Genomic DNA, 14,834 nt, shown 5'->3' with positions numbered 1-14,834 from the left:
ACCCAAACTCATTCTATGAGGCCACCATCACCCTGAAACCAAAACCAGAGAAAGATACCACAAAAAGAGAAGATTACAGACCAGTATCACTGATGAATATAGATGTAAAATTCCTCAACAAAATACTAGCAAACAGAATCCAACAACACATTAAAAGGATCATACACCATGATTAAGTGGGATTTATCCCAGGGATGCAAGGATTCTTCAATATACGCATATCAATCAATGTGACAAACCATATTAACAAATTAAAAAGGAAAACCATATGATCATCTCAATAGATGCAGAGAAAGCTTTTGACAAAATTCAACACCCATTTATGATAAAAACTCTCCAGACAGTGGGCATAGAGGGAACCTACCTCAACATAATAAAGGCCGGATACCACAAACCCACAGCAAACATTGTTCTCAATGGTGAAAAACTGAAAGCACTTCCTCTAAGATCAGGAACAAGACAAGGATGTCCACTCTCACCACTATTATTCAACATAGTTTTGCAAGTCCTAGCCACGGCAATCAGAGAAGAAAAAGAAATAAAAGGAATACAAATTGGAAAAGAAGAAGTAAAACTGTCACTGTTTGCAGATGACATGATACTATACATAGAGAATCCTAAAGATGCCACCAGAAAACTACTAGAGCTAATCAATGAATTTGGTAAAGTTGCAGGATACAAAATTAATGCACAGAAATCTCTTGCATTCCTATACACTAATGATGAAAAATCTGAAAGAGAAATTCAGGAAACACTCCCATTTACCATTGCAACAAAACGAATAAAATACCTAGGAATAAACCTACCTAGGGAGACAAAAGACCTGTATGCAGAAAACTATAAGACACTGATGAAAGAAATTAAAGATGATACCAACAGATGGAGACATATACCATGTTCTTGGATTGAAAGAATCAATATTGTGAAAATGAGTATATTACCCAAAGCAACGTACAGAGTCAATGCAATCCCTATCAAATTACCAATGGCATTTTTTACAGAACTAGAACAAAAAATCTGAAAATTTGTATGGAGACACAAAAGATCCTGAATAGCCAAAGCAGTCTTGCGGGAAAAAAACAGAGTTGGAGGAATCAGACTCCCTGACTTCAGAGTATATTACAAAGCTACAGTAATCAAGACAATATGGTACTGGCACAAAAACAGAAATATAGATCAATGGAACAGGATAGAAAGAGATAAACCCACGCACCTACGGCCAACTAATCTATGACAAAGGAGGCAAGGATATACAATGGAGAAAAGACAGTCTCTTCAATATGTGGTGCTGTGAAAACTGGAAAGCTCCATGTAAAAGAATGAAATTAGAACACTCCCTAACACCATACACAAAAATAAACTCAAAATGGATTAGAGACCTAAATGTAAGACCAGACACTATAAAACTCTTAGAGGAAAACATAGGAAGGACACTCTTTGATACAAAACACAGCAAGATCTTTTTTGATCCACCTCCTAGAGTAATGGAAATAAAAACAAAAATAAACAAATGGGTCCTAATGAAACTTAAAAGCTTTTGCAAAGCAAAGGAAACTACAAACAAGATAAAAAGACAACCCTCAGAATGGGAGAAAATATTTGCAAACGAGGCAGCTGACAAAGGATTAATCTCCAAATATATAAACAGCTCATGCAGCTCAATATTAAAAAAACAAACAACTCAATCCAAAAATGGGCAGAAGACCTAAATAGACATTTCTCCAAAGAAGACATACAGACGGCCACGAAGCACATGAAAAGATGCTCAACATCACTAATTATTAGAGAAATGCAAATCAAAACTACAATGAGGTATCACCTCACTCCAGTTAGAATGGGCATCTTCAGAAAATCTACAAACAACAAATGCTGGAGAGGGTGTGGCGAAAAGGGTACCCTCTTGCACTGTTGGTGGGAATGTAAATTGATACAGCCACTATGGAGAACAATATGGAGGTTCCTTAAAAAACTAAAAATAGAATTACCATATGACCCAGCAATCCCACTACTGGGCATATACCCAGAGAAAACCATAATTCAAAAAGACACATGCACCCGAATGTTCATTGCAGCACTGTTTACAATAGCCAGGTCATGGAAGCAACCTAAATGCCCATCGACAGATGAATGGATAAAGAAGTTGTGGTACATATATACAATGGAATATTACTCAGCCATAAAAAGGAACGAAATTGAGTCATTTGATGAGACGTGGATTGATCTAGAGACTGTCATACAGAGTGAAGTAAGTCAGAAAGAGAAAAACAAATATCGTATATTAACGCATGTATGTGGAACCTAGAAAAATGGTACAGATGAGCCAGTTTGCAGGGCAGAAGTGGAGACACAGATGTAGAGAACAGACATATGGACACCAAGGGGGGAAAACTGCGGTGGGGTGGGGATGGTGGTGTGCTGAATTGGGCGATTGGGATTGACATGTATACACTGATGTGTATAAAATTGATGACTAATAAGAACCTGCAGTATAAAAAAACAAACAAACAAAACAACTAATACTAAACTTTCATTGGGTTATTTGTATGGAAATATGTTAATATAAATGTTTCAGACATTACATGAAATTTCTAAAAATCTTATATGTTCTGGTATAATGTTATAAGTCATAATCCTAGTTATTACTTTAAAATGTATATCTCAGAAATAACTAATTTTCTTGTCAACTGCATTATTATGAACTTTCATCAAATCTTTAACTGTGGTCATTTTTAAGTCTTTTGTCATTTACAGACAGTTCTGGGTGTACTCTGATGCTTTTGCAAATATGTTCCTATAAAAGGGTTTCATCTTCAAGAAATTCATGGAAAAGACTCTGACAAGTACAGGTTTCTGGTAACTGACTGTACTGCTGAACTGAATGAATAAGCATTTTCAGAACTCCAATGGAAAACTGATGAATTCATAAAAGTGCTAACAAAAGATCAAGATAAAAAAAAAATTAATTACATGGGACTGAGTGAACTGATGAGGATGAGTATAATTTTTGTGACTTTCTGTTTGAATTAAAAAAAAAAAAATCCCACAAGGACTCAGAGGCAAAGAATATACAAATCAATTTTCACTGCAAAGTAAAGGAGCTGTTATAGTGGAGGATTACTGGACTGAATGTCAATATTATGACATAGTATGAGTGTGTTTCATGTTTGGTAATTGCAATTATTGTTGCTTTTGTTGTGGTCATCCATGTACAATGCTTGGTGTCAGTCTATTTATCTCTTGTAAAAATAAAATACAGTGTGTGTGTGTGAAAAAAAAAAAAAGACCCAACGCAGCCAAAAATAAATAAATTAATTTTAAAAATATTATAATTAGCATTAAGTACACAAAATAAACTCTTTAAGTCCTTCAGTGAATTGATCAAAACATCCTCTTTATCAAAACAGCCTTCATACCTCATTAATTAAATTAGACTATGATGCTTAACCCATTAAAGAGTAGATAATGCTAATTACTATTTTCAAATAGCTGACTATAAGTTATAAAACTCACTCATGCAACATCAGAAAGAACTGGTTATAGCTTTAAGTGCATTGCCAAACCTTATATAGTAGAACACATTCTAAGAGAATTGCATGAGCCTGTAGCTACATGGTAAAAAAAAAAAAGGGGGGGGGGGGGCGGAGGGCTTCCCTGGTGGCGCAGTGGTTAAGAATCTGCCTGCCAATGCAGGGGACAGGGGTTGGAGCCCTGGTCTGGGAAGATCCCACATGCCGCGGAGCAACTAAGCCCGTGAGCCACAACTACTGAGCCTGCGCGTCTGGAGCCTGTGCTCCGCAACGGGAAAGGCCGCGACAATGAGAGGCCTGCGCACCGCGATGAAGAGTGGCCCCCACTCACCGCAATTGGAGAAAGCCCTCGCACAGGAATGAAGACCCAACACAGACAAAAATAAATAAATTAATTAATTAATTAAAAAACAAACAAACATGAAGTCGGTGCCTGACAAAAAGAAGAAGAATTAGAAAATATTCTCAAAGTATCTTTATGTGGGGCATAATAAGTGCTTGCACCTACAGAAAGAAAAAAAAAATGGGGAATAGAAGAATTACCTGAGGGCAGGAAATTCAGACAAAAGGTCCCTACTCGTGGTGAAAGCAAGTAGTCAGTTGCCAGGGTTTCTTAGACTCCTCTGGTACTCATTTGGGTGATTATGAAACTCACGGCACACCAATCTCCACCACAGCCAGCAGGGATCGCTGCAGGGAATGGGTACACAGGGGACACAGAAGGGAGCAAGTTTAAGGGAAGGAAGAGGAAAGGAATGATATGATAAAAATATTTAGCTCTGATGCACTTTAAAGAAAATACAGTTGTATTTCACACTGGATTAACTAAAGGCAAATGCTGCTTAAATTCTAAGATAAATTAATCATTTATGATTTTCTTCATTCTCTCTACCACTGGTAGCACCACTACTCTATTAAATCAATGTTTTAAAATTTTTATACTAAAAATAATATTTAACAAAAATGAGATAGCTATGTTGTACAAAAGTTATACAAAGACCGGACTGTACAATTCAACATTAAATGAAACCAATTAGCACAAGCACTCTAAAAGACAAACAACCTACAAATACAAATTGTCAAAATTTTAACTGCCGAAAGGCCCAGTTAAAACTATAATCCTCATTTCATTTCATAGAGAATACTAAAGAGTAAAGTTACCTATGAAAAATAACCCACAAAACCAAGAGATCCAGCAATAAACTACATCTATATACTCAAAAGTAAATTGGAGAAGTAAAGTATTAGAAAAAAGTTTTAATTTAAATTTTTTGGATATGAATCAACTTTTTAATCCCGCCAAAAATGTATCAGTTTTATGAATACATGTATTTATACCCTATGTTTTCTATGAAGGCCAAAGTAGTATAAATCTATTTCTCCAGTCAGCTAAAAATGTTTCTGAACAACTACTATGTACCACAGTACTGTGGCAGATGCTAAAGATACAATGGTGAATAACACAAGCATAGTTACTGCACTCAGAATTCAAAGCCTATCAGGGTTATTCTACCCTTAAAGAGATGATAGTCTATGGAACTAATAAACATGAAGCTTTTGTTTTAATAAATAGACAACAGTAGAGGAAAACAACACAATGCTATGATAGCAGTGGCAAAAAGGAGCCAGAGATTCCTCTCTTAATGGTATTTTTGGGTAGAAAAAGAGTACATTATACATATAGCTAAAATGAAGTCTTAAAGGATAGACTAATATAGAGATTCAAAATTTATACACAACATTCTCTTTGGCTGGGAGAAGTCTCAAAGTCAGTCAGTGAATTATGAGACAGATCAATAGTAAGTCTAATGCCTGAAAAAAAAAAAACCAAACAAACAATAAATTACCATATCCTGAATCAAATTTGCTCAGCTCTTAATTTTGTTTTAATAACTTGGTCTTGATATGATAACTGCCCATATTTCACTCGTGGAAATAGTCATAAAGCCTTTCACTTGTAACTTACGATCAATGTGAGCTAATACCAACTTGTAAATACCAATATTTAATAAATATTAAATTACTCATCCTAAGTAACATAATATGCAGACTTTAAAACATATAAACTGATAAGAGATCAACTTACTAAGGAACTGTTTAGACTGGAAACTGCAGTATTAAGGCAAAGTGCAATATTGCAAAAAAGTGATATTGCAAAAAAATTATGCAAGTAAAAAGAAATAAATGGAGAAATTGTCCTTCCCCAACTTTAAAGAATTGCTGAGTCAAAAGACTATGTTTCCCAAGCTTCAAAGGACTGCAAAGTCAAAGTATTCCCAAGTAATAAAAGAATCTCCTAAGGGATATTGCAGGAGGATGATAAAACACCATAAAAGAGTAATAATGGAAATGCCAAAAACTAAAAGAAAAGCAAACTGTTAGGTGGGAACAACAGCCTGAACAGGTAGTATAGAATAATCAAATTATAAGGGTGCTGGATCAGTGACTTAACCACTCAACACTACCTGTTAAACCTTGGGAAAGTCAAAAACCTCAATGTTTTAATAGCCTCCTTCTAGGAGACAGGAACAAACATCTTCTGATTCTAGGATGATAATATTACAACATCCAATGGACCAAGCATCCAATCTCCATTTCACCTGAAGTTTTCAAATCAATCTCCTAAAAGTAACTTTTCCAAGAATCAATATCTGGTTATAGTTGTAAATTAATGTGAAAGAAATGGGCACCTTGCTCAATTTCAGATGCTTCTACATAGTGTACTTAATAGAAAAAAAGAAAACTCCACCGCCTAAAATTCAACTCACAATTCACTTTTCTGTAATTATCTATTGCATAAGCCAAAGGATAACCACACACACAAAACACTGACATTGTTGTTGCCCGACTATAAGAGGTGCAGTCTAAATTAGCTTACAAATAAAAGGGATCTCCATTAAGATATTTAATAGGCATCCAAATTAATGTATCCAGAGCCAACCTCCCGATTTTCTTCCATAAGCCTGCTCCTCCTGCATATCTTCTCCAGCTTAATTAACAGCAACTGCCATCTTGTCAGTTGCTTATGTCAAAGTCATCCATAACTGTTCTCTTTCTCAACGCACATCTTATCAGCAAATCCTGTGGCTCTGCCTTCAAAACATACCTAGAACCTATGTATCCCAACAACTCTACTGCATCCACCTAGCTCCAAGCCAATATTTTTCTCATCTGGATAGTTATCACTTTTCACTGGGCTCCTTCTTCTGCCCTTGCCCTCCTATTATTTATTTCCCACTTGGCTGCAGTGATCAATGGCTCAAAGCCTTCCAGTGGCTTCCAATCTCACTCAGGGTAAAAGCCAAAGTCACTACAAGGTCCCACAAGATCTGGCCCTTGTTTTCTCTTTGATCTCATCTTCCTCTACTCACCTCACTCCTCACCTCACTTCGCCTATATTGGCGGCCTCGATGTATTTGCCAAAAAATGACAAGTAAGCTTCCACTTCTGGATCTTTGCATTTGTTCCCACCCCCACTTTCAGGTCTCTTCTCAGATAACATCTTCTCAATTAAGCCTTCTCCATCACTAGATTTAAAATTGCAAACTTTGTCCCCGCCTCCTTGCACTTCCTATCCCCTTTCTGTGTTATTTTTTTCAACAGCACTTACCACAAATAGATATAATGTACTTCACTTATTCATTTAATTACTCTCAGCCTTCTCTGATTAAAATGTAAACTCCATTGAGGGCAGGGATTTTTGCCCAGCACTATGGACCAGTACCTGGTACAAAGTAGCACTCAGTAAATATTTGCTAAATAAACAACTAGTATATATAGCATTATTGGAGTAAATCAGCATTATTGGAGATTATTTTTAAAACAATACAATTTAAGTAACCAAACATTACTTCAAAAGATCCCCAAACTTATAAAAGTAAATTTATTTATAATCCTAAAAGGTAATATTTAACTCACTCTTCTCCCAGTTGCCTCATCCAAGTAAACCAAATCTCACAAATTTGATATGGCAGTACAGTTCTAGAAATAGGTTACATTTAGTGATCCTATTCACGCTTCTTATGCCAGAATAGGAATCACTGAAATTTTCCAAGAGCTGAGACCATGTATCTCTAATGCCCAGTTCTCAATAACCTGGTACATATAAACTCTCAAAAATTATTTATTGAACTTTAAAAGTGAAAAATGTAAATAATTAGCCTGTCAATAATTATATGAAATTATAATTTGAGAAAATAATTTCTTTTTTTAAAGCTTTTTCTTTTTAAAAAATTTATTTATTTTATTTATTTATTTTTGGCTGCAGTGGGTCTCCGTTGCTGCACACGGGCTTTCTCTAGTTGCGGCGAGCGGGGGCTACTCTTCGTTGTGGTGCGCAGGCTTCTCACTGAGGTAGCTTCTCTTGTTGAGGAGCATGGGCTCTAGGCGCGTGGGCTTCAGTACTTGCAGCACGTGGGCTCAGTAGCTGTGGCTCACTGGCTCTAGGGCACCGTCTCAGTAGTTGTGGCGCACGGTCTTAATTGCTCCGCGGCATGTGGGATCTCCTCGGACTGGGATCGGACCCGTGTCCCCTGCATTGGCAGGCGGATTCTTAACCACTGCGCCACCAGGGAAGTCCTGAGAAAGTAATTTCCAACAGTCTAAATAATCTATGTTGTATTTCCTTTTAAGAATGTCGGATACAAGAACAATCATAGACCCAGTGGTATTCATCTCCAATTACATGCATCTTAACTTCTCTTCAGCAATGCACTTCCATGGCCTTTTCTGATACCTTGCCCTAAACTAGGCTTACTCTAAAATCTTAAACTTTAACATATATGACACTTTCAGACAAAACATCTAATCCTTCCAGTTTTCTCATTTGCTCTTCTCAACTGCTCTTCTAGTAGACAAAATTTCCAATCTTTTGAGGGTTTTTTTCCTTTTCTCCCCAGGCTATCATCGGCTGCCCCACCCCCTTTCTATCCTTATACAGCCTAAGCCATCCCATCAATACACTGTGAGGCACTCGAACCTCGCTTCACTTTGCCATTCAGTCACAAGATCATGCAAGCCCTCAACCCTTCCTAATCTCCTTAACAAATATTCCAAATATTTAACAATCTTCTCAGGCCACCCTCCCTTTCTACTTGTTCCTTCCCCTTTGTTTAGGGAGCATGTCTTGTTGAGACTGTCAAGTAGTTTCTCTTACCTAGATCCTTGGAGCTGACCTGTATCCAAGCCCTTCCCAAGTCTGTTTCTCTAACCTTCCCATAACCTCTGTGGTATACTGATATCTTTCTACATTACTTTTCTACTTAAGTTAATCAGAGCCCCTCTAGAGACTCTATGTTTCCACCCCAGACAACTGCTCCTGAACCCTGGACTCCAAACCAAACTGATAACCATGCACCTTTAGTGATCATGTCCCTCTTTTGTCAGGAACTCTTTATTAGCAGTCACCTCCTGGGATGAAGTTCAATTTCAATTTCCTTAACATAGCAAATGAGGCCCTCTGAAATCTAATTTAATTCAGTGCCTATTAAAGACACCAAAGGGAGCAGCAAGCCTGACTCAAAATAGTTCTCCCCACGACCATATTTTTGCTCTATAACCCTTTGCCATTGCTAATTGATCCGTGGATAAACAGAACTGGGCCAAACAGATTCTCTCTCCTAGGAATCTGAAACTTGACAGGAGATCAGATTGGGAGTTATGAGAGATGGGACAGCACCCTAAAGCAGTGGTTCTCAACCAGGAGCAATTTTGCCTTCCCGGGGACATTTGGCAACGTCTGGAGATACTTTTTCATTGTCAAGACTGTGGGAGTGCTATTGGCATCAAGTGGGTAGAGACCAGAGATGCTGCTAAACATCCTACAATGCACAGAGCAGCCCTTCACAACAAAGAATTGTGTGTGTTGTCCAAATGTCAATAGTGCTGAGGTTCAAGAACGCTTCCAATTAGGCCCTAGGAGTTGTCTAGTTCCAGATTCTGTGACCCACCCCAAGAGCTTTCTGTTACATTTCCTTTTTCAGCCTAAGTTAAACAGAACAGGTTTTTGTTGTCTGCAGACAATATAATCTTAACTGGCATAGTACCCTAGTTTAATAATCTGACATACATGTGTATACTTTAAACCAGTTTCTCAACCTCAAAACTATTGACACATAGGCCAAATAATTCTTTTTTGGGGGGACTGGGCTGTGCACTGTAGGATGTTTAGCAGCATCCCTGGCCTCTACCCACTAGTCACCACCCCACCCCCACCCCTGCCAAGTTGTGACAATCAGAAATGTCTCCAGACATTGCCAAATGTCCCCTGAGGGGTAAAAATACCCATATTTGATAACTACTACTTAAAACTTTACAAAGACTGTACCCAGGTGTGGTGTATGTCTGTCCTGCCAACCCCCCAATAAACCTTGTGCCCAGCATAATATGCCTTAGCCAAAGGAGTAGTGCGGAGCATGTGTATCTAAATCTTCCCCACCCCTTTTCAGGTCCTGGCTTAAATGTACCCCATCTTCGAGCTTCTATTCCCCTCCCTGCCTTTGCTGGAGCACGCATGTACACATACCACAGTAACAGGTAATGAGGCCTTGAGCTGAAAGGTAGCTCCTGCTCTTATTTCTTTTCTTACACTTGTTCTAACTTTTCTTTAGAAGTTTCCATTTCCTTCTGAAAAAAATACTCTCCTAGAGAAGCCTCCAAAACATATTTTATGCTGGTGATGGTATGAAAGATCAGGGTAAATTCTCCTTCAAAGGCTTTTCCTGTTTCACTTCTCTTAAAATGTAACTACTCCAACCCCCATATCCAACACACACACACACACACACACACACACACACTAACTCTCCCTCTTCAGTACTGTTTTCATTAACAATGAAAGAGATGCTTGGAATACAAACTAAACAATTAGGCAGGGAACAAGTATATAGATTTACACTTCTCAAATAGTTCAGCATTTGCTTAAAGCATTTGTTAATCTCTTAAGAATAATTCCCCTTTCATACTTTTCCAATATACCAGTTTCTTAAGCCCCTATATCTGAGTAAACCTGGTTTTAACCTTACAATTTCACCATACTTCAATCTCAAGGCTCAGAGTAAGCACTCTCTTTCTCCTGTTGCTTCCTAGATAGTCTTCCTTACTGGAAGACCCCTTATATAAAGGGTCATTTTCCTAGTCCTTCCTTTCCAGTACACCGGCACCACATTTATTCAATGATTCAATTGCCCATTATTCCCTAAAATCACAGGAAAATTGGCCATGCCCAATATCTGCAATAATATTGGTGGCTTATAGTCTTGCCTTAGTTAAAAAAAACAGCAATGTGAGGGAGAGTCAGTTCATTGTTGTCATTCATGCATTCATTCAAAAAATAGTCGTTGAGTGCCTACATTATTCTAGACTCCAAAAAACAAACAACAACAACAAAAATCCCTGTCCTCATGGAATTTACATTCAGTGGAGAAGACAAACGAACTGCAAATAAATAAGTATATATTATGACAGATGAGAATGAGCACTACAGAGAAGAGTATGGTCAGGTAAGCCCTCCGTTAAGAAGGTGCCATGAGTTCCATTCACTGGCCATAAGAAAGGTATTGGAAGGTGATATGTTCTAAGTATTTCCTATCAAACTGTGTTCCAGATGATTAGATCAGTATAGTGACATCTTCATTACTGAATAACCTGTAAAATTAAGCTTGACCCAGGTAATTTCAAAAGTTCATTCCTACTTGAGTAACTATAATTTATCACGACATCCACCTTGTTTCTTCTACTGTCATCCTTTTTGTTTATAAATAACTGTATTTTTCTTAGGAGATGACAAATGACAGCAACAGCAGTAAGATTAATATTTTAACCAAGAATATGAATTTGATGCTCTTCAGTACGTCTGACTTAAGGAAGTTCTGAAATGTGAAATAACTGAAAACTCAAGTGCTTCAAAAACTCATCTCAAAAAAATCATTATTATTTACGACACAGCTATTAAAAATCATACAGATTAAAAAGTAATCCTCGAGAGTGGCATTGACATATATACACTACCAAATGTAAAATAGTTAGCTAGTGGGAAGCAGCTGCATAGCACAGGGAGACCAGTTCGGTGCTTTGTGACCACCTAGAGGGGTGGGGTAGGGAGGGTGGGAGGGAGACGCAAAAGGGAGGGGATATGGGGATATATGTATATGTACAGCTGATTCACTTTGTTATACAGCAGAAACTAACACACCATTGTAAAGCAATTATATTCCAATAAAGATGTTTAAAAAATAAATAAAACAAACAAAAAAGGAATCCTCAAGGCTCAATTCTGAATGTGTCTGTTTTGTGAAGTTAGCCATTACCTTTACAACTAATTTTTAAGAGTCCTTCCACACTGGAGTTCTACAAAAGAATTAAACTCTAATGCCCTAAGGCACTCAATGACTGAACAAACTTTTCTCCTATGCATCTAGAATGGAACTAGCTAAGTACTATCATCCTTGGGAGAGTGAGAAAATAGAAATTCAAATCATTTTCTATAGGTCTGAATTTTCTTGTGGGAACTGAGTATGAGAAAGGCTGGAGGACATCTGATAAGTCAGATCTTACTTAAATCATAAAAAATAATAATAAAGATAAAATCTTCCAAAGTGAGATAATTCATTATTGGACTACAAGGACAATTTTAAAAGAAACTTTCCAATTAGTGATAATGTTAAGAAATGCAGATTCATAAATGCTGCTATAATTTGTTACTTTAAAAAAATATATCTTATTCAATGTTATGAGTGAGGAAAATATTTGCTGAATCACAGAAATAATGGTTTTGTTCCCTAATATATAACCTGTGGTATACAACGATTTGGAAAATCAAGAATTGTCTGTACTACGAAAGTATATCATCACACCCAAGTGTTTTCCTAAAATCGGTTAAAATTAATCATTAACTTACAGACAAATAACAGAGAAAAGGGTCATAACTAAGCACTTTGAATTCGCTGTTAACAACTTGCAAACAAGATCCTACATTTAGCCTGTGTCTTGAGACAAATATGGAGAAGTCAGGGGCAGTAACAAACTGCCAGCTTTACTGAGTCATGATTCTGACTAAAACCGCGTTACGAAATGGAAAGAATGACAAGTTTTGGGTTTATTACCACAGATGTTGACTCCCTGAATTTATGGGTCTTAGATTAAAATAAAGCAAAAAACAAAAACAAAAAAAACAAAAAAATTGCTTTGTACGAATGATGTGGGGCTAAAACGACTCCAGAAAGAACTCGCCAAAGCTGGTAACTGATTATTTACCTAAAACAAATCCTAACTGTGCAAACAGGCACACCCTCTAATGCATCAGACTGGGAACGGCGAGGTAAGGTGAATTCAGAACAATAACAAGGTTAACATTTCAGTGAGAAAACAATTCTCAGCCCTAACAGTCCACACTGCGCCAGATGCCCTCGGTTAACGGAACCACTCAGCTCCGAATGGAGGCAAGCAGACACCGGGCACCTGGGTGACAGACCATCTGCAGCCTCCGCGCAGGACCGCCCGAGAGGGGTCCTCCAAACGCCCCCAGACGCCGTGTGGCGACGATCCCAGTCCGCAGCCTCCCCCGGCAGCCCAACACGCTCCTCCGCGAGCCAGCCGGGAGAGAGAACCCGTACAGGGGCGAACCCATCCAGGGATGAACCCGTCCGGGGGCGAACCCGTCAGGACACTGACTCGTGAGGCCAGTCCTGGGCGCCGCAGGCGACGGGAGATCCGGGGCAGCGACCTCTGCCCGGACTGGAGCGGGGAGCCCGAGGGTCGCCTCCCGCTCGGCTGCCAGTCCCCGCCGCCCCCGAAGCCGCAGGTTGCCTCTGATAACCGACTAGGGCGGAAGCGGACTGGCGCCCACGTCCGAGGCTCTGACTGACCTGGAGAGGTGCTTCAGGATCTGTTTCTTGATGAGCCCAGCCATGGTGCCGAAGCGGGGGGCGCCGCGCTCTCTCTCCGTTCCTCACTGCCTCCTCTCTTCGTGGCCGTCTCCTCTTTGTCTGGGTTAACCCGGCCGGAGGAGAGGCGCGTGAGCACTCACGCCCGGGACAGACCTGAGGCCCCGGCCGAGGCCACAGCCGCCACCGCTGCCGCCAGGGACCGGGAGCATTGCGCTCAGGCAGCCGCGGCCGCCGCCGGCGCCATCTTGACTGCAGCATCACCTAAGAGATCTGCCGGAGGGCCGGAGCGGGGCGGGCTCGGGGCGGGGCGGGGCGGGGCGGGGCGGGGCAACGCAGGCTCCGGACGGGCTCTTGCTGCCCCGCCTCCGCCCCTGGGACTAGTGCGCTGGTCGTCTGCTGCCCTGACGCTGTTGGGTGCTTTGACTCCCAACCCAGAAGCTTCTTGGGTTTTAGACCTCCGTCCCCACACTCTAGTCATGTTCCCGTCTCCATCACTGAGTTCTTCATCCACATCTTCTCTTTTTCATTTCCCTGTCAGAATTTGCTCCACAAACGGCTCTAATTGCTTTGCTTTCTTTACCTACTCAGCTTTCTTCATATTCTTGCCTCAGTGTCTTATCCTTTGCTTAGATATTCTGCTTTTCCCCCGGCTAAATGCTATAATTTGATGTTTCCTCTAGAAATTCTAAGAGAAGTAACAGTTGATAATGTGTCTTAATAGAACCCAGGACCTGGGAATTAGAAGGCCTAAATTTAAGACCTGGCTCTAGTATTTTCTAGCTGTGTTAAGCTGGAGAAAATAATTTACTTACTTTTAGCTTCAGTTTAATCTTCTATACAATAGATTAATAATATCAGCCTTACCCAACTCACTAGGTTGTTGTATCTAAAGAAATAAGGATGTAAAATTTCACTTAAAAATTTCTATGTAAAGGAAGGAAATTGTTGAAATAGCAGGGAGAACTATTACAGCTCTGCACCTTCATCCCAACCAGCCCCAAACCAACATTTTACAGAGGTGAAAATGACCACCCAGTGACATCTAAAAGTGGGGGAGGGGAGAATAACACTACCTCTGAGGGATGTATCAGAAAATGCTGTGGGTGTCTATGGTGATGGCCAGGGGATAGTGTACACATAGAGTCCAACACCTGACCCTTTTCAAGCAAGGGAAAGGATATATGTGGATTGACTGTTTACTCACTTAACATTTATAATGTAGTATAAATGAGGCACTCTTCAAGTAACTAGGTATCCTAAACAAACAAAACCTGTTTCTGCCATCAAAGAGTTAACAGCCTCAGACGGAAGGTAAATTCCTAGTGCTAGGACCTTGAGCTCTATCATTAGACTCTTGTTCAAAGCCTTGCTTGACCATTTTGTAGCTGTGTAAACTTGGGCAAGTTATTTCAATCTCAGCCTC

At 39.4% G+C, this 14,834-nt stretch overlaps 1 protein-coding gene across 5 annotated transcripts in view; it reads right to left on the bottom strand.

Annotated features, from left to right (window-relative positions):
- BLTP3B (bridge-like lipid transfer protein family member 3B) overlaps positions 1–13,656 on the bottom strand; it is a 91,226-nt gene extending 77,570 nt beyond the window's left edge. For 4 of the 5 annotated variants that reach the window (XM_061205032.1, XM_061205034.1, XM_061205036.1 and 1 more), the window contains exon 1: positions 13,391–13,656. In XM_061205032.1, the coding sequence (XP_061061015.1) occupies positions 13,391–13,434 (44 nt within the window). In that variant the 5' untranslated portion in view covers positions 13,435–13,656. Of the gene's footprint in view, positions 1–4,070; positions 4,218–13,390 lie in introns of all 5 variants that reach the window. The other variant, XM_061205035.1, reaches the window with a different exon arrangement.
- Positions 13,657–14,834: the final 1,178 nt, after the last annotated feature.

Source organism: Eubalaena glacialis, chromosome 11 (assembly GCF_028564815.1).
Source record: "Eubalaena glacialis isolate mEubGla1 chromosome 11, mEubGla1.1.hap2.+ XY, whole genome shotgun sequence".
Lineage (NCBI taxonomy): Eukaryota > Metazoa > Chordata > Mammalia > Artiodactyla > Balaenidae > Eubalaena > Eubalaena glacialis.
The sequence above is the reverse complement of the archived record's forward strand: the minus strand, read 5'-3'. Positions and strand labels throughout refer to the sequence as shown.